The sequence below is a fragment of the Lepus europaeus genome, chromosome 14 (assembly GCF_033115175.1).
Source record: "Lepus europaeus isolate LE1 chromosome 14, mLepTim1.pri, whole genome shotgun sequence".
NCBI classification, from domain to species: Eukaryota; Metazoa; Chordata; class Mammalia; order Lagomorpha; family Leporidae; genus Lepus; species Lepus europaeus.
In genome coordinates this window covers 2,586,590-2,606,335 of record NC_084840.1, presented here as the reverse complement: position 1 = coordinate 2,606,335, position 19,746 = coordinate 2,586,590, and the positions used below count along the sequence as shown (strand labels likewise).

At 44.0% G+C, this 19,746-nt stretch overlaps 1 protein-coding gene and 1 pseudogene across 3 annotated transcripts in view; both read right to left on the bottom strand.

The window, feature by feature from the left end:
- The window catches only part of SWT1 (SWT1 RNA endoribonuclease homolog), an 87,220-nt gene that overhangs the window by 21,811 nt on the left and 45,663 nt on the right, over positions 1-19,746 (bottom strand). For all 3 annotated transcript variants that reach the window (XM_062211500.1, XM_062211501.1, XM_062211502.1), the window contains exons 14-15: positions 15,481-15,668; positions 13,007-13,138 (exon numbers count right to left, since the gene is read on the bottom strand). In XM_062211500.1, the coding sequence (XP_062067484.1) occupies positions 13,007-13,138; positions 15,481-15,668 (320 nt within the window). The remainder of the gene's footprint in view (positions 1-13,006; positions 13,139-15,480; positions 15,669-19,746) is intronic.
- LOC133773661 (nucleolus and neural progenitor protein-like) lies at positions 1,689-2,261 on the bottom strand (annotated as a pseudogene).

Genomic DNA, 19,746 nt, shown 5'->3' with positions numbered 1-19,746 from the left:
CTTGGGCCATCCTCCACTGCCTTCCCAGACCGCAGCAGAGAGCTGGACTAGAAGAACAACAACCGGGACAGAACCAGCGCCGGGGTGCCGGCGCCGCAGGCGGAGGATTAGCCCAGTGAGCCACGGCGCCAGCCGAGGATTTACCTGTTGCGCAGGGCACTGGCCCCGTGATGTTCAGCTCCTTACCTTGACCCTCTCCTCCCTAGTCTCCTTCCACAGGGCTGTACATCAGACTGGGCTAACCACCCCTGCTGGCTGAGCGCTCCCCACACTGCTTACAGACACATGCCTCAGGTCCTCCCATCCCTACCTGCCTGTCTTTGGCTCCTCATTCCTTTCTAGACTTCCTCCTGTGTATTTCTACCTCAAATTTCCGGCATCATGTTTGTCCCTTGGGCCTACGGAGTGTTTATACAAATTCAGCATACCTGGGGTACTATTTGTAACATCATGTGGGGCCTGCATTGTGAGGCCCATGAGTTAAGCCACTGCCTATGACACAGGCAGCCCACGTGAGTGGCCAGTGTGAGTCCTGGCTGCTCCACTTCCAATTCAGCACCAGCTCGTGTGCCTGAGAAGGCAGTCGCAGATGACCCACGTACTTGGGCCCCTGCCACCCATGTGGGAGACCTGGCTTTGGCTTTCCCTGGCCACTGAGGCCACTGGGGAGTGAACCAGCAGGTGGAAGATCTGTCTCTCTCCTTTGCTGCCTCTCTCTAACTCTGCCTTCCAAATACATCATAAAAAAAAAAAAAAAAGATACCATGTGCTCATCTTCTAACAATAAGCATAATTTTCCTTTTCTTATCTTGAAAATACTATATTCTACTCAAGCATGTTTTCTAAGTTCTTAAACATTTCTAAAATATCTACTCTATTACAAAGGGAAAAACTCAAGACATACTATTATAATGCATCACAATTACCAACTTGCCTTTTGCTTCTTCATCTATGAATGACACGCTGTGTTGGTACATGAATGCTAACTTAGCCTTGACCTTGTGTGGTCCATGCCAAATAATGGAAATTTTTACTTAAGTTTTTGCTGTTGTAAACTTTTATTTACTCATTTTAAAGGCAGGACAGAGGAAAAAAGAGAGAGAGAGAGAGAGAGAGAGAGAAAGGTCCCAACCACTCTTTCACTACCTACAGGCTACATACAACAGGGAGCTGGGAGCTCTACCCAGTTCTGTTGCGTGGGTGGGTGAGCAGGAAGCTGGAGTCAGGAGCCACGCTGGGTTTGGAATCCAGGTCCTGCAGTGTGGGATGCAGCGTCTTCACTGGCGCCTCACCTGCTGGCCGTGTGGACACAGGTGTTAGCCATCCCTTCAAACTGCATGGCGCTGATGGTCAGCACCACTTCAGATCTGGTTTCCTGACCTACTGTGCCAGCTGCTTCAGTTGTTAACATCTGTCTCTTGAGATAAGACCATTTACTAATAGAAACACTTTAGGGCTATTCATTTCAACCAAGAAAAGTAGACTTATTTTCAGAAAAAGGGAATTTTCTTTTAAGTGACACACAACTACCAGGTTTTATTGAACTAAAGTGAACTCTTGTGCAATACTGCACAAATTCATCTTTTCCCTGAGTTCCATCCAAGTAGTACTAAAAAATTTCAACAGTTCTACTAAAACAGAATAGTAAACGAGCTTGCTAATTGTTCAACAGCCTCATGTATGAATATCTAAACTCTCATTAAAGCAAAAATATCACCAGTGTCATCTGTCTCCTCAGTGGTTCCCAATGTGCTGTTTATTTATTTGCATCTTTCTCCATGAATCAGTTTCATAGTCACTGCTTCCTGTAAGGTTCTCATGAGTCTGCTTCTCCGTGGTTTGTTAAGACCAGATTGAAAGCCCTGCTGCTGAGAGGCGCACACTGTCAGGATCAGGGCAGAGCTCAGCGCGTGAACTGCGCGGGGTGGCCGTCTCCACCAGGCGCTGGAATCTGTGGTCATCTTCTGAGTCCCTCGAGAGAACTGCTGAATTTCCTCTAAAAGAGCTGACTGAACCTTTCTCTGTGGTTTTCTCTGTCTTGGTAAAAATGTATTCTGTGATCTTAGGATAATGCTCTCAAGTTTTGATACCTGAGCCACAAACAAGGCAGCTGCAATTGGATGTTTCTTGGACAGCCTGCAGCCCTGAGCTTCCACATGTTCAAGCCGGGTACTTTTAAAAAGTGTGTTACCCAGAAAGGTGGCCTGAGCCCTGGGCTTTTTGCTCTTGCACCATATAACTGCTATTTGAACTTCTTCAGAAAGTTATATGAAAGTTGAAAAAACAAATGAAAAAGGATAAATGCTCCTAAGTAAATATTTCCTATTTTTTGTCAGTTACATAATATTGTTTTAAATTAGATTTGGAAATTTTTTTAAAGTTCTATAAAACCAACTTAATAATTGAATACAACTCACTCTGAAGTCATTTGTTCTTCAGTTAGAAACCTAGTGTATTTAAAGGTGGGTTCTACAAAATGAAACCAGAGCTTACAGTCATCCTGCTGAGTAGAACTGTGTGACTCAGGCAGCGATATACCTTTAACTCCACTGTCACAAGTATAAAATGGATGCGATAGCACCTTTGATAGGGCTACTGTATGATGCAAATAACGTAATCTAAGTGAAGGACCTAGCACAGTGCCTGGGAAATATTAAGTATTTAACAAACAGTACCAAATATTGAATTAGTACTGTTAGCATTAAATAATATTGAGTTCAAACAAATCTTTGTAATAAGCACTCAAAGGAACATGGCTAGCTCCACCAGGGCTAACTGGGAAAAGTGTGTGGAATAGAAGGTCTCAACACTGTCAATGTACAAATGGATACGACTCTGAGCAGTGCACGGAGATTGAGAGGTCATTCCAGGCTCTGAGAAGAGATTGAGTTCAAGGTTCACCACCAAGAAAGACAGCCTGCCTCGAACATCACTAATAAGGGGAGACACTGCGTCACAATGTGTTAAGCTGCTGCATGTAACCCTGGCATCCCATGTGATCGTCAGTTAAAGTCCTGACTGTACCATTTCCAATCCAGCTCCCCAGTAATGCACCTGGGAAATCAACAGAAGATGGTCCAGGTATTTGGGTCCCTGTCATTCAAGTGGGAGACCCAAATGGAGTTCCGGCCTCCTGGCTTCAGCCTGGATCAGCCCTGAACACTGTTGCCATTTAGGGAGTAAACCAGCAGGTGGAAGATTCCTCTCTTTTTCTCTGTCACTCTGCCTTTCAAATAAACAATAAAATATTGTTTTAAATCACTAATAAACAAATGTGGCCTAACTATATAAAGAACACAACAGGGAACAGAAGGTAGATGTGGGCCAGGCAATAGAAAGGAATGACTGCTACAGTGGAGAAGTTATTTGAATCAGAGGCCAGAAGGGGTAAATGAGTGTTTTCTGAACACAAGAATAAATGAAACAACTGAAATGTGATGTAAGCCCTGGGTAATCTGGCAGCTGCCCAAGGTGTCTGACAGAGTCTGTTAGAAGACAACGACAAGAATCTCGACATTAAGGCGTAATGTTGGAACCACAAGTTCTGCTAGCACCAGGAAATCCAAGACTCACACGGAAACATAGGAAAGGGAGAATCAATAGGATCCGCCACAGTCCTGACGGTACAGACGGATGCTGCACAGCTGGGTAAGGCCAGGGAAAACAAGCACAGTCACTCCACAGCAGACTACGGCTCCTAAAGAGGGTGCATCTCCAAAGCAAGATAAAAACTGCTTTTGAGAATAGAAACCAGTAAGAATAATGACATGAGAACACAGAAGCAGTTAGACATTCATATACTAACATGTGCTAGTTCGTTACTTCATCCCAATAATACTATGAGTACTACTGCTCTTTCAGACAAGCTGAAGAACAGGGGTTCTAGGTAACTTCTCCCAGGTCAGGGACCTGTGACGCAGTAGAGCTACGATGCGAGCCCAGGGAAGAGACTCCAGTGCCCATGTTTCTGGCCATCAACACCACAGACGAGACTGAGGCCCACTCCGAGAGATGACAGAGCCTCGGAGACTCCCCAGTTCTAGCCAAGGTTCTCACAGCAGCTCCTTAGGGAAGGATGAACACACACTCCGTAGACAGCACTGCAGCCTGCCCTGCCATGTTTCAGTATCCTGAGACAACTACCGGGACGCCATAGGACAAAACCTAATAATCTGCACAGAGCTTAGAAAGGGGACTGAAGAATAAGAATGTCCCTATATAGAGGAAAGGCTGCCTCAACTATTTGGCAAACAAAACTTGAAAGCGGAAAAGTGGCTAGAGTCAAACCTCTGCGGCCTGCAGCTGTGGATTCAACCAACCTAGGATCAAAGTATCTGGGGAAAAAGCCTGTTGTGCATATGTACAGAGTCTTTCCTTTCCCATTATTCCCAAACCAATGCAGAGCAGCAACTGTTCACACAGCATGCAGTGTGTCTTCCCTCCAGGAATCACTCTACTCACAAATATTTTGTTTTAGCTGGTAGTTTCTGATCTCAGTGTGGACACGTAAATGGACATTGTGATATACAATCCCCACTTTCTTCAAACTGGATTACTACGAGTCCAAGTTTTCAGTAAACTGGCAAAAAAATTCCTAAACTTACAAATGTGGGAACCAAACTCTGCACCTATGTCTGTGCAATCCCAGTGTTAAGATTTAAATAACGAGGTAGTTCCATTCACTGTAATTATTCCTGCCTATTGTTTATTATGTATGTTAACTCTTGTACAAGATAGAGATAGATGAAAAACAAAACAGCTTTTGCCCTTAGAGCGTTTACAGTCTGGTCTCTAAGACAGCTGAATATAAACAATGTGAAGGAATTATACACTTTTAAGTGATCAAATGTTTTTTAAATTAGGAAAATATTGATGAATCAAACTATAAAATTTGAGTTACTCAAGAATGCAACACCAAGGTATAAAAGAGATGGAAACAAAATCAAACAGTCCAGAGAGATGGCTGATGGAATGCTGTTAACCAAAACAGAAATTCTAAAACAAGAGAACTAAGGGGAATGCAGGAGAGGTGGTAATGGTGAGGTAATGCCAGCAACTTTCCAGAAGTGAGAGTGTAAACTTTCAAATGGAAGGAAACACATACCTGAAATTAAATGAAACAAGCTTTATACTCAGATATACTGTGATGAAACTGCCAAACAAAAGTTATAGAGGAAATCTTACAAGCATTCAAGGGGAAAAAATTACCTACCCTTTCTTTATGCAGACTTCCTAATTCCAAGATGACCAAAGATAATGAAAGTATCTTTTATCAGTATAATTATAAAATTGTAATTTTATAAGTGTCAACCTAGAACCTATACCCAACTAAACTATCCATCAAGAATGAAAGCAGGGACATATTTTACAGTGGTTGGGATGCTTCTGGGATGTCCACAACCTGTATCAGAGTACTTGGCCGTGACTTCTTGTGTACTTGGCTCTGTTTCTAATTCCAGGTTCCTAATGGTGTGTATCCTGGGAGGCAGATGATTTCTCAAGTAGTTGGATCCCTACTGCCCACATGTCTGGGTGTTACCAGCACTGGAGAGTGACGTAGCAGACGGGCTATCTCCATCCGTTTGTCTCTATATCTCTGTCCTTTAGATTAAAAAAAAAATCTTTAAAGAATGAAAGCAAAATAAAAATACTTCCAGCCAGAATGAGAGTTTTTATCACTAACAGGTCTCTGCTAAATCACTAAAAATGTGCTTCAATCAACAGGGAACTAAGAGTCAGCAGTGTGGCACAGCAGGTTAAGCCTCCGTCTGCAAAGGCACAATCCCATGTGAGCAGCAGTTCAAGTCCCGGCTGCTCCACTTCCGATCCAGCTCCCTGCTAATGCACCTGGGAAAACAGCAGACGATGGCCCAAGTCCTTGGGCTCCTGGCTTCTGCCTGGCCCAGCACAGGCTGTTGTGACCATTTGGGGAGTGAACCAGTGGATGAAAATCTCTCTCCATCTGCCTCTCCTTCTCTTTCTGTAACTTTCCTTTTCGAATAAATAAAAAATATATCTTTAAAAACAATAAATTAAGGCCGGCGCCGTGGCTTAACAGGCTAATCCTCCACCTTGCGGCACCGGCACACCGGGTTCTAGTCCTGGTCGGGGCGCCGGATTCTATCCCGGTTGCCCCTCTTCCAGGCCAGTTCTCTGCTATGGCCCGGGAAGGCAGTGGAGGATGGCCCAAGTGCTTGGGCCTTGCACCCCATGGGAGACCAGGAGAAGCACCTGGCTCCTGGCTCTGGATCAGCGAGATGCGCCGGCCGCAGCGGCCATTGGAGGGTGAACCAACGGCAAAAAGGAAGACCTTTCTCTCTGTCTCTCTCTCTCACTATCCACTCTGCCTGTCAAAAAAAAAACAAAAAAAAAAACAAAAAAAACCCTAAAAACAATAAATTGGAGCTCTCTGTCTCTCCCTCTCTTACACTTTCCTTCTCCCTCTTTTCCTTCTTCACTCCTTCCCTCTGGTCTGTCTGGTTTCCCCACCAATAAACCTTTTTCCCTAAAATAATAATAATAATAATAAATTAAAAATTATATGCTAAAAGAAAAAGTAGGATGAAGAAGATAGCAATAAAAATTTTCAAAAGCAAATCAACATGATAAAGCCAAAAACAATAAATAGAAACTATTACATAGAAACAGGGTGGTGATTTAAAACAATACAGAACTACAGTGTTACCAGGAAATAAGGACAAGGAGGATGGAGACAGGCCAGACGGTAAAGTGTTCTAAGATTTTATTCAGGATCTGAATAATATTGATATTTTAGACTTTATAAATCAAATACACATTTATTAGTTTAAGGGTAAAAACAAATAATTAAATAAAAAGTATAACTTTCGAACTAGTAGAAGGATAAACAAGAGGAACTGGAAAAACAACAGCAACAAATCTCATACACTTTGTTTAATCCAGTAAAAGGCAAAAAGAGCAAATGAAAAGGATCATAAATAGAAAAAATAAGGCAGGGCTGAGGCTATGGCACAGTAGGTTAAGCTGCCAGCAACACCAGAATCCCACATGGGCACCAGTTCATGTTCCAGCTGCTCTACTTCCGACCCAGCTCTCTGCTAATGGCCTGGGAAAAGTAGCAGAAGATGGACCAAGAGTTCTGGCTCCTGCACCCATGTGGGAGACCTGGATCAAACTCCTGGCTGTCCACAACTCCACAAGAGAGCTCAGGTAAGAACTGCCCAAGAGTCTAGTCAACCCCTAGCACCGAGAAAAAAAAAAATGGTTGCTACTGTTTCCAGGGGTAGGGAACGTAGTCCGTAGCCATATAAGACTTGCAAAATCACTTGGCCTGGGTAAGGACTCGAAATTCAGTAATTCTGTAGCAGGCTGACTTTTAAATTGATAATTTCATATGGTCTGCAAGTGATGTTATAAATATATAAATGGTCCTTGGCAGAAAAAAAGGCTCCACACCCTATTTAGGGAGATTTATTATGTAGATAACCAAAACATGAAGGCTAGAAGTAAGGCCATCAACAATCAATCAGACAAATGTAACCTATGCCATTTCTTTTGTAGCTAATCTTTCGGTTGGTTGAGCACAAAGAACTCTAACTGCTATTGCTTTTCCTTTCTCCTAAACTCATCACCTTTTTAGAGGAGATCCCATCCATGAAAGTTCTGTATCTAGCTGATCATTTCCCACAGGAGTAGATAAAGGGAAAAGACCATTCATTTCCACTGATGGTAGACAGATGTGACGGTGGCAGCAGGAACCAATCACCCCAGAACCCAAGACACATCCAGAGCTGGAGCAGAACGCAGAAACCCACGGAACAGGCAGGTACACACACCAGTCCCTCCTTAACAGTCATCCCATCTCAGAAGTCTCTAAGTTGAAGAACTCATGAGTAAAATTTTGAACATGGAATTCCACTGAAAATGACTTTCAATATAAAGTTGAAAATGCATCGTTTTTGCAAATACATTGATCCATGTGATAATAAAACATCTCTGTGAGTTCTCTCAAGACAATGGCTCCACCAAAATTTTCAATTTTCATTTACAACAGTCACGTTGAGCTTTATTAACAGTGAAATACACACTTTCAATTTCAAGTATAATATATCAGCATGAAGGAAAAATAAGACTAACATTGTAAATACAGCTTAAAAAGTAATTGTCAGGGGCCAGCGCTGTGGAACAGCAAGTTAAATCTTTGGCCTACAGTGCCAGCACCCAATATGGGTTCCAGTTCAAGTCTCAACTGCTCCACTTTTTGATCCAGCTCCCTGCTAATGAGCCTGAGAAAGCAAGGCAGGATGGCCCAAGTGCTTGGGCCCCTGCACCCATGTGGGAGACCTGAAAGATGCTCCTGGCTCCTGACTTTGGATCGGCACAGCTCTGGCCGTTGCAGCCATTTGGAGTGTGAACCAGCTGATCAAAGATCTCTCTCTCTCTCTCTCTCTCTCTCTACCTCTCTCTGTAGCTCTTTCAAATGAATAAATAAATAAATCTTAAAAAAAAAAAAAAAGGCTGGCGCCGTGGCTCAACAGGCTAATCCTCCAACTTGCGGCGCTGGCACACCGGGTTCTAGTCCTGGTTGGGGCACCGGATTCTGTCCCGGTTGCCCCTCTTCCAGGCCAGTTCTCTGCTATGGCCTGGGAGTACAGTGGAGGATGGCCCAAGTGCTTGGGCCCTGCACCCCATGGGAGACCAGGAGAAGCACCTGGCTCCTGCCTTCAGATCAGCGCGGTGCGCCGGCCGCAGCGCGCTGGCCGCGCCGGCCATTGGAGGGTGAACCAACGGCAAAAGGAAGACCTTTCTCTCTGTCTCTCTCTCTCACTGTCCACTCTGCCTGTCAAAAAAAAAAAAAAAAGATTTATTTATTTATTTGAAAGTCAGAGTTACACAGGGAGACAAGGAGAGGCAGAGAGAAAGAAGGGGGGGGGGGGGTCTTCCATCTGCTGGTTCACTCCCCAACTGGCTGCAACGGCCAGAGCTGCAACAATCCGGAGCCAGAAGCCTCTTCTGGGGTCTCCCACATGGGTACAGGGGCCCAAGGACTTGAGCCATCTTCTACTGCTTTCCCAGGCCATAGCAGAGAGCTAGATTGGAAGTGGAGCAGCCAGGTCTTGAACTGGCGCCCATATGGAGCTGGCACTGCAGGCTGTGGCTGCACCCGATATGCCACAGTGCCAGCCCCATAAAAATAAATCTTTAAAAAAAAAAAAAAAACAGTATTTTGGATACCATTTAATTATTTTTTAAAAAAAGTAAGTTTCATATACATCATCTTATATATTATTCTGACAAAAGCATCAGAATTCTCATTTAACAAGGAAAGAAATCATGGCTTAGAAAGGTCAGATATCAGGCCCAAAGTCTGCTACAAGGGGATATATGTGGAACTAGAGCCCCAGGCTCTGAGTTCACCAAACACATTTTCAGTCTCTTCTTCAACAGAAGGACCTTGTTAATGGGCCACCTTACTACTGAGTCTCCGTGTAGCACCATCTAATGTTTAACTATCACATTTTAACTTAAATATCTATTGTCTGAAGTGTGAAGGAAAAAAAAAAACCCTTTGCAATCATCAGAGTTTCTGTGAATTTTCAACACCCCTCCTGGTGGCTCACAGGAACAGCAGCATCTACGGGAACACCATACACACGTACCCCTGGAAAGCTTGTTTAAAACACAACTTCTCTGTTCTACAAAACAGCTAGAGTTTTTACTCCAGTAAGTCTGGGATATAAGACCCAGGACTCTGCATGCTTAACAATTCCCCACAAACAAGTTGAGAATCACCAGCTTGGTTAGTAATGCCAACAACTTATTTTTAAAGCACAACAAGCCTGTCAAATGCTCTGGAAAGTTTCTACAAGGGTGCTTTCAAACGTCCATGAAAAATGTGTATTATAAAAACCTATGCATGGATTTCAACAAGGTTTTCCAACAAAATGTAAACTTATCTTTTAACTCCGTTTTTCATATACTTTTTGAAGTATCTTCATAGGATGGCTGTTTTATAGACAAGGACTAAGGCTGAAAAGACAGTTTTAATGATATATACCAGGTCACATGCTAAAAAGTAACAGAGCCACCCATGTTTTCTTTTTTGTTTGTTTTAATTTTTTCACCCATATTTTCTTATAGATAGGATTAGGAGTTTTAAAAAGGAAAAAATAACAAAATTACATCAGTCTTCATGTTCAAGAATGACTTGTTTCTAGTTCAGCTCTCACATAAGTAGTACACACTCTGTCTCTCAGCCCTGGCTCCACAGGGTCCCCAGAGGCGTGTGGAGAAAGGCCTATGCCAAAGCCCCGCTCAGCGAGACTGACATTTAATTGGCTTAAGGTAGCGCCTCCTCAGGGATTTTTTGTTTTACTTTTTTTAAACACTCAGGCGATTACAATCTGCCATCAGGGCTAAGAACCAGTAAGCCAGCACTGCTCAGGCTCTTCGGGGCACCGAACCCCTGAGAGGCCAATGTCGCCGGGCCACAGGCCCAGGGTGTCTGATTCAGTGAGACTGGGAAGGCCGGAGAATGCACTTCTAACAAGTTCAAGGTGGACCACACTTGCAGAACCACTGCCTAAGCACACTGGCTAATGGTTCTCAGCCTTGCCTACACAACAAAATAACCTGAAGAAACTTTAAAAGTCTTCATAGCCAGGCACACCTCACAGCAACTACACCACAATCTTTGCCATGGGGGATCCAGGCATCACTATGTTCTTAATGCTCCTAAAATTAGTAAGGTTGTTCTATAGAGGTTTATAAAGCCATTAAGATGCCAACAGATATAAAGTGAGTTCCCAAGATAGCAGTATAGTATGCAGTATTTCTAATGATTTTTTTTTTTTTGGACCAGAAACAGTATGTCAAGGACATAATTAATGGTTCTGAATATGTGTTAAATAGGAGCCTATACATACACTGCTTTGTATGGCCTACGAGACAATTCTCCTCCAACCTTGACCAACGCCCTCCTCCGTCCAGTGCAGCCGCCCCGTACGACACGCTGTAGTCACAGCAGTCCACAGTCCACCCTCACCCCACTGCACATCTTTGCAGTTTCAGTTGCCTGAAGTCAACCATGGTACAAAACATGGGACAATAAGCCACAGTCACATAACTTTTATTATATTTTATTGTTATAATTGTTCTATTTTATTATGTTGCTGTTAATCTCTTGGTGTGACTGATTTATAAATTAAACTTTAAACTTGAGCCAAAACCTGTAGCCTCCCAAACTGTCCATTAGCAGGAAGCCAAAATCTGAAATGGAGTCAGGACTTGAACCCGCATACTCTGACATGGGCTGTGGAAGTGCTTAGTGGACTCCCTTACAAAAAGAAATATTTTATTTTATTTGAAAGGCAGAGCTACAGAGAGAGATCTTCCATTCACTGATTTACCCCCCAAATGGCCACAATGGCCGGGGCTGGGCCAGGCCAAAGCCAGGAGCTTTACCCAGGTCTCTTGTGTGGGTCATCCTTTGCCACTTTCCCATGCACATCAGCAGAGAGCTGGACTGGAAGCAGAGCAGCCAGGACTCAAACCAGCGCCCACAGTGGAGGCCAGCATCACAGGCAGCAGCTTAACACACTGTGCACAATGCTGACCCCTACAGTGGACTTTTTTTTTTTTTAATTTATTTGAAAGGCAGAGCCAGAGGCAGACAGACAGATCTTTCATATGCTGGTTCACTCCCTAAATAGCCAAAATGGCCGGAGCTGGGTCAATCCAAAATCAGGAGCCTCTTCTGGGCCTCCCCTGCAGGTGCAGGGGCCCAAGCACTTGGCCATCTTCCACTGCTTTCCCAGGCCACAGTAGAGAGATGGACCACATCTCCCACGGGGGTGTAGGGGCCCAAGCACCTGGACTGGAAGTGCAGCAGCTGGGACTTGAACCAGTGCCCATAGGGGATGCTGGCACTGTCGGTAGAGGCTTCACCCGCTACGCCACAGTACTTGCCCCTCAAGTGAACTCTCAACTACTGTGCCAAACATCTAACCAGCATGTATTTTCTATGTACTTCATCATAAATATTTAAAATAACCACATATGTGTAAGTCTCAAAGCATATTAAGACCATGTTGCACAGGGCTGGTGCTGTGGTATAGCAGGTAAAGCTGCCGCCTGCAGTGCCAGCACCCCATATGGGTGCCGGTTCGAGTCCCGGCTGCTCCACTTCTGATCCACTTCTCTGCTATGGCCTGGGAAAGTAGTAGAAGATGGCTCAAGTCCTGTACCTGCGTGGGAGACCCGAAGAAGCTCCTGGCTCCTGGCTACAGATCAGCATAGCTCTGGCTGTTGCAGCCATCTGTGGAGTGAACCAGCGGATGAAAGACCTCTCTCTGTTCAACTCTGCCTTTCAAATAAATAAATTAAAAAAAAAAAAAAATACTATGTTTCTGGGCCCAGCATTGTGGCAAAGCCAGCACCCCATGATCAGAATGCCAGATCTTGCCCTTGCTGTTCTGCCTCCAATTCAGTTCCTTGCAAATGTGCCTGGGAAGGTGGTGGAAAATGGCCCAAGAGCTTGTCTGTGTGTGTGTCTGTGTGTGAGTGTGTGTCCCTTCAACTCCTGGGGGAGACCAGGAGAGTTTCTTTCAGTTTGTAGCACTGTACTGCAGGAAATCAACCCTGTTAAAGACATTAACAAGCACTGACTTTATCTAACGGGGCCGTGATAATTACTGTAGCGTACTGATCCTGTAGACTGTAGTGATTAGCAAGGGCCCGCTGTGGATCATGCTCCGTTCCAGGAGCTCCGGCTACACAACAAAGACAACAAACTTCTTCATGATGCAAAAGCCTTTGGCAGGTTTTTTTTCTAGACAGGGAAAAGGTAAAAACATTCTTGTGGTACAAACTAGAAATATGGATTCGCTGAATGGGAGGGATAAAGAGCTTAATCTAAAAACCATTAGTTCATGAACTTGCTGGAAGATACCCAACAATTTTGTAAAAGGTGATAAGCACTGAAGAAAGAAAAGCAATAAGTGAAACTCTAAATTAACACAGTGTTTACCTCTGAATTCCTTCAAGAATGTCCTTCACAGCTGCCATTAACTTCTGAAGATAAAGAAACGCTTCTTCCAATGATGCTACCGTTGAAGTACTCAGAGCTGAATTTGAGCCCAGTCTTTGAAACACATCCATACTAACAAAGAACAAAAGAAAAGATACTCATGGGTACATATGCACATTTATTGTGGTTCAAGTGTTTCGATGGCTAATGCAGACAATAATTTAAAATCCATCTCTCATAATGGCAACGTGTAAAAATTAAAGCTAACATTCATGCATAAGACCTAGGCCAGACAGTATACAGGTGTAATCTAAAATAATGCTGAAAAAGCTGCGTGAATGATGCTTCATTCAGAGACTACAAGAGACAGAGGGAAGCAGTACTATCAGCCTACATTCACAGAATTCAAGAATGCAAAAATGAAGATAAACATTAGGTATCAGATTAGTTATCTATTGAACCTGGAAGTTTAGTCCAGTAATTCCTCCTCTAGAAATCTATCATAAAGAATGATTATTCATAATCAGGCAAAAAAAAAAAAAAAACTAATAATACCCTAAATGTCCAACAATATACAAAGTATTTAACAGTAAATGATCAAACAGAATATTATTAAAATGATGCTCATGCTATCCATGAAATAGAAAAACAAAGGTATAGAAAATTTACTTATGTAACATGTAAGCAATCATTTAAAATAATCAAACATGTGGTAATGGTTTTGAACTGTAACCCCCACTCCCCACCACCATCACCAAAATTCACGTTCACCCAGAGCCTCAGCATGTGACCTTATCTGAAGCAGGGTCTTTGTAGATGTAATAGGTTAAGCTAACATTAAGTCACATTAAGGCAGGCATTTTGTCCCACAGTTAAGTTGCCTGTGCCCCCTACTGGAGTACCCAGGCTCACCACCCACCTCCGGGTCCTGCCTCCAGCTTCCTGGGAGGAAGCAGGTCATAGCTCTAGTACTTGGGTCCCTGCCACTCAGGGGGCTGATGTGGACTGAGCTCCCAGCTCCTGGTCCCCACGGGCACTTAGGGAGTGAGCCAGCTCAGTGGAGCGCTCTCCCTGTCTCAGATAAAACAGAACTCTCTTTTTTAAATGAAGTCACACTGGATTAGAGCGGGGCTGCCATCTGTGAAGACAGCAGCAAGAGCTAACACCTACAGGCAAGGACTGCCGGCGCCCACCGGAAGGCCAAGGAAAGGCAGGGGACACGCCACACCCTCTGAGAACTTCGAGAAGGAATCACTAGGCAGATCCCTGGCTTTCAGACTTCAGGGCTCAAGAACAGGGAGTGAATAAATTCATGCTGTTTTAAGTCACCTGGTTTGTGGCAATTAGTTATGGCGGCGCTAGGAAAGCAATGCAGATGCCCCCAAACACAGCCGGGTGCACACGACATTAGCAGTGCTTACTAACTGTGCTAGCCTTCAGTGAGCACACCAGGGAACTTCCTCCCCCACCTCAACAGTACTCTCCAAGGTATTCTTTTTGTTAATTGTGGCAAAATACACATAACATAAAATTCACCATTTATACCAAAAGGTAAAAAAAGGCATTTTGCTTAATTACAGTTCCCACTGCAAACTCAAGAGTACATGTTAAAAACTTATCTCAGAAATTTTACTGAGAACCAGCAGGAAAGATTTTTAACTTGAAGCATTAATAGCACCTAACAGAAACACACACACAAAAGCTTACCTGATGAGTAGTCCATTCGCAGCTGATAGCAAGCCAGGGGCAGGAAGATATCATTCAAAGCCACGCACAAACACTCCGAGAGTGTGGAAGAGGGACTGTGCACAGGTCCTACCACGTCACTCAACGGGCCTCTCCACACGAGAGGCCCACACACAATTACAGTGAAAAAGCTCCACAGTGACTCTGACACCCAACCACGCTTGGGAAACAATGAAGGAGGCTTAAGTAAACAGCATGGACCGAGCAGCCTCGGCCTCTTCTCTTCCTGAAGGCCCCTGTGTAACGTCTACTGTCCAGAAACTAAAAGGAGCTCTCCAGGATGCAACACAAAAGCATGTGCACTGTCAGTCAATTCTAAAACACATGAAGTACCCAAACCTCGCTTTTAATTCCATTTTTCCACACATTTTCTGAAGTATTCTCATATTTAGGTAATGTCTCCTTAAGGTTTCACATCTGAACCATCCATAAAGAGTTGTTTTTTAAAGACACTCTAGCAGCTTCCACCTCAGTCGCACCGAGTCAACTTCTAGGAACAGAGCCCAGGCATACAAATTTCTAAAACTCGTCAGGTAATTCTGACGTGTACCCCGATTTAAGAACCACTATTTCTAAGGTATCACACTTTGACAAAAAGCCTGAATAAGATATTCTAGTACATTAAACCAACAACCCAAACCCACCTGTTCAACGTACAGTAGCAACAGAAACCTTTGAAAAAAGCAAGTTTGTAATTCTAGAATTAAAAGTTCTTGGAAGTTTGGTACCTGTTTTGACATATTGAAATCCAGACATTCTCTAGAACAGACCAGATTTCTTGATGCCTGCTAGGCTGGAGAAGACAGGAATCTGAGAACACAGCGCTTTCTTGGCTATGAGACTTCACCGGACAAGTATCTTCTTGCTTTTTATTCACTGCGTGTTCTGAAGAATTTGGCTCCAGTGTTGTCTTGACCTGAGGAGAGAAGATGCAGCTAGTCTTTCACAAGTCAATAAGGAAAAGGGAATACTGACTGCACTTACAAAGGTTCTAGCTATCTGGGAGATATAGAATAGTCCCAAGAAAAGCATCAGAATTAGAAAACATTTTCCTTCTCCATCAGAATAAAAAATTACACTTCCAGTCTATTTATTATAGTGCCTTGATTTCTTAACTAATATGCCAACATCAACTTACAACTTTTTACAGATGTGAGTATTTCTACAGATATTATGGGACTTAATTAGCCAGAGAACTAACAACAGTCAAGCATCCATGCACCTCACAATCCAAGAAAAAGAACCATAAAGGGTTGCAAAAAATAAAAATAATTTAAACCTGACATCGTGGACAATGGTTACCACCACTGAAGGTTTCTAACTTAGGCGGGGATACTCATGCACTCAGAATTGCATTCTAAAGACAAACTGCAACAAAATACAGGCAGGAAGACTGCTTAGAAGGCTACTGAAATAATCCAGGAGTCCTGAGAACTTGAATTACATATGAAAGACAACAGAATGGAAAAAAAAAGTATGCAGGAAATATTTTAAAAGTACTTGGTAGCTGGCGCTTCGGCTCACTAGGCTAATCCTCCGCCTGCGGCGCTGGCACACCGAGTTCTAGTCCCGGTTGGGGCGCCGGATTCTGTCCCGGTTGCCCCTCTTCCAGGCCAGCTCTCTGCTGTGGCCAGGAAGTGCAGTGGAGGATGGCCCAAGTGCTTGGGCCCTGCACCCCATGGGAGACCAGGAGAAGCACCTGGCTCCTGGCTTCGGATCAGAGCAATGCGCCGGCCACAGTGGCCATTGGAGGGTGAACCAACGGCAAAGGAAGACCTTTCTGTCTGTTTCTCTCTCTCACTATGCACTCTGCCTGTCAAAAAAAAAAAAAAAAGTAATTGGCCTGAAGTGCCTGCATCCCATATGGGCGCCAGTTCAAGAACCGGCTGCTCCTCTTCTGATCCAGCTCTCTGCTATGGCCTGGGAAAGCAGTAGAGGATGGCCCAAGTCCTTGGGCCCCTGCACCCACGTGGGAGACCCAGAAGAAGCTCCTGGCTCCTGGCTTTGGATCGGCACAGCTCCGGCCATTATGGCCAACTGGGGAGTGAACCATCGGATGGAAGACCTCTCTCTCTCTCTCTCTGCCTCTCCTCTCTCTGTGTAACTCTTTCAAATAAATAAATAAATCTTTAATTTTAAAAAAAAAAGTACTTGGCCAAGTACTATATTCAGGAAGTGAGGGAGATCTTTAGATTTTTCTTAACCTAGATACCTGGGAGAATAAAGCTACAACCACCAGAGAAATATAAACACAATTTTATTTAGAAGTCAAACATAAAAACACTTGGAAGCAGCGTGTCCCAGACACGTGTGATGCAACGATAGAAATGCTATTTTATTGTGAACATTCACTTTGATTTTAAACCAGCACATCAAGGTTTTGCATTGCTGATGAGGGATAACAATCTTAAAATAACATAATAATATGAAATACTATATCTTAAAATGGCAATAAGTGATTTATTGTGTAATTTGTCTATGTCTCCAACCTTATGGCCTCCTGAGGTAAAGCCAAGAAAGGCTGCTTACAGAGAAGAAAAGGAGAACAGAGTACAAGCTGCTTTTTAAGTATATGTGTATGCTGCCAGGTAAACGCAGATCTAACAGGTAAGCAGATGTGCAGAGCTGAAGCCATCACAGAAGCACGGAGACGCTGAGGGAGAAGGCAGCATAAAGGTAAGGCCAGAAACACTGGCCACCTGCCGGGGGAAGACGGGCACAAGTGCACAATGGCAGTGGGCGCTGAGCGAGAGGGCCTCCAGGAGGGGGGATGGACAGCATCAATGCTAAGAGCGGCTGAGACGCTAAGAGGGAGAGAGGGTGGCCTCCCCGTCAGGAAGGCGACGAGCACCTGGGGTCTGGACTGAGTGTGGAGACAGAACTCCCCCTTGCCGTGTGCCACCACAGACAGAGAAGGGAGGCATTAGACAGAAGCATCTTCAGGCAACACTCTTCTGCCCTTCCCACCAGGCCCGATTTTATGCATCTTTCACACACAGCAGCAGGGACTTGGCTGTTTGGTATCTGAACCAGTCAAAGCAGGAGGCACTGTGAGAGGCAGATGACTGTCTGCAACAGGAACTAAGAGCTGGGAGCCCAATGCCAAAGAAGAGACCAAAACAGAAATTGGCAGCCCACTTGCCAATTACAGAGAAAGGGAAAAACTGTCCCAATGTCCCAGTGGCTCCTGGGAGTGCTGACACTGTTCAAAATGGTGACCCTGAGTCATTAAGAAAATATTTTACTCAGTTTGAGAAGCACCATGCTTGCTAAATTATGCTTAAATGAGATTTCTAATATTAACAGCAATAATATTCGCTGAGCATCTTTTAATGTACAGGAACTTTCTAAGAATTTTCCGTGTATTAGCTCACTGAATCTGCACAACCACCCTGTGGAGCAGATACATGAGTATCAAAGTGTCCCCTTTCCCTCTGCTGGGGTGGAAGAAAACACAGATGAGTCCTCCCATTTTTGTTCATATTAAATTATGAACTTAATAAATACACATGAATGGAAAGACATTTATGCCCTGTGATAATTTGTTTTAAATCGCCATATACATTTTAAATATGTGCCTACTGATTTATTTGAAAAGCAGAAACAGAGTATCCATCTACTGGTTCACTCTCCAAATGCCCACAGTGGCTGGTGATTGGCCAGGCCAAAGTGGGGAATCAGAAACTCAATCCAGGTCTCTTACATGGGTGGCAGGAACTGACTCTTGAGTCAACACCATTGCCTCCCAGGGTCTGCATGAGCAGGAAGCTAAAGTCAGGAGCTGGAGCTGGTATTGCAGTGTGTGATGTGGGCATTGGTATTTAGTAGCAACCACTTTGCCAAATACCCACCCCACCACATACATTCGAAATAAAGACCAGGGCAGTGCTGTGGTACAGTGGGCACCCCATAGCAGAGGTGCTGGCTCACGTGCCAGCTGCTTCGTTTCCAATCCAACTTCTTGCTGATGCACCCTGGGAGGCAGCAGATGATGGCCCAGCAATGGGGTCTACACCCACTTGGGAGACCCAGATGGAGCTCTGGGCTTCTGGCTTCAGCCTGGCCCAGCCCTGGCTATTGTGCGCATTTGGGGAGTGAATCAGTGGATGGAAGATTCTCTCCTTCTCTCTCTCTCTCTCTCTCTGCTTTTCAAGTATATAAAAATAAATATTGAAAAGTAAATAAGTAGACTAAAGACCAGCCTTCAGCTAGAGCTCTTTAACAGAAGTATGTATGACTACACAGGCAGACCCTCCCTCTGTGCTAGGCACTAAGGTCTCTACAGATATTAACCTGTCTCCTCCTCATGACAGTTCTACGGCAGGCATCATTATCATACTAACTGTACAAAAGAGAGGATTAAGGCTCAGAAAATTTAAGTAACTAGAGTTAGAAACCCAAGTCAGGACCCTGAAGTCTAAATCTGATTAACAAGACTGTCTGTATTCTATCATGTTGGTGTGGCAAACCTACTGGGGGGGGCAAGGAGTGTGAATGGTTTATAAAATAAAAATGTATATATCTGCTTCCTGTTTCCACCCCACTTACGAATACAAAAGAATCTAGAAAATGATAATGCTGGTTTACCTTTCCATTTGGTTTCTAAAAAGTCTTTCAGAAACAAACAAATAATGAATAGTTCCAGGGCCAGTGTTGTGGTGTAATGCCAGCATCCCATATGGGCACTGGTTTGAGCCCCAGCTGCTCTCCACTTCCGATCCAGCTTCCTGCTGATGACCTGGGAAAGCAGCACAGGATGACCCAAGTCTTTGGGCCCTGCCCATGTGGGAGATCTGGAGGAGACAACCGGTTCCTGGCTTCAGCCTGGCCTATGCCCAGCTGTTGTGGCCATTTGGGGAGTGAACCAGCAGATGGAATGAATCAATCAACCAATCAATCTCTCTCCCCCCACCTCTTTCAAATAAATAAATGAATAAAAATATGAAAAAAATGAGTAGTTCTCTTTTCCTTGTTTTCTACACTTGATAAATAGT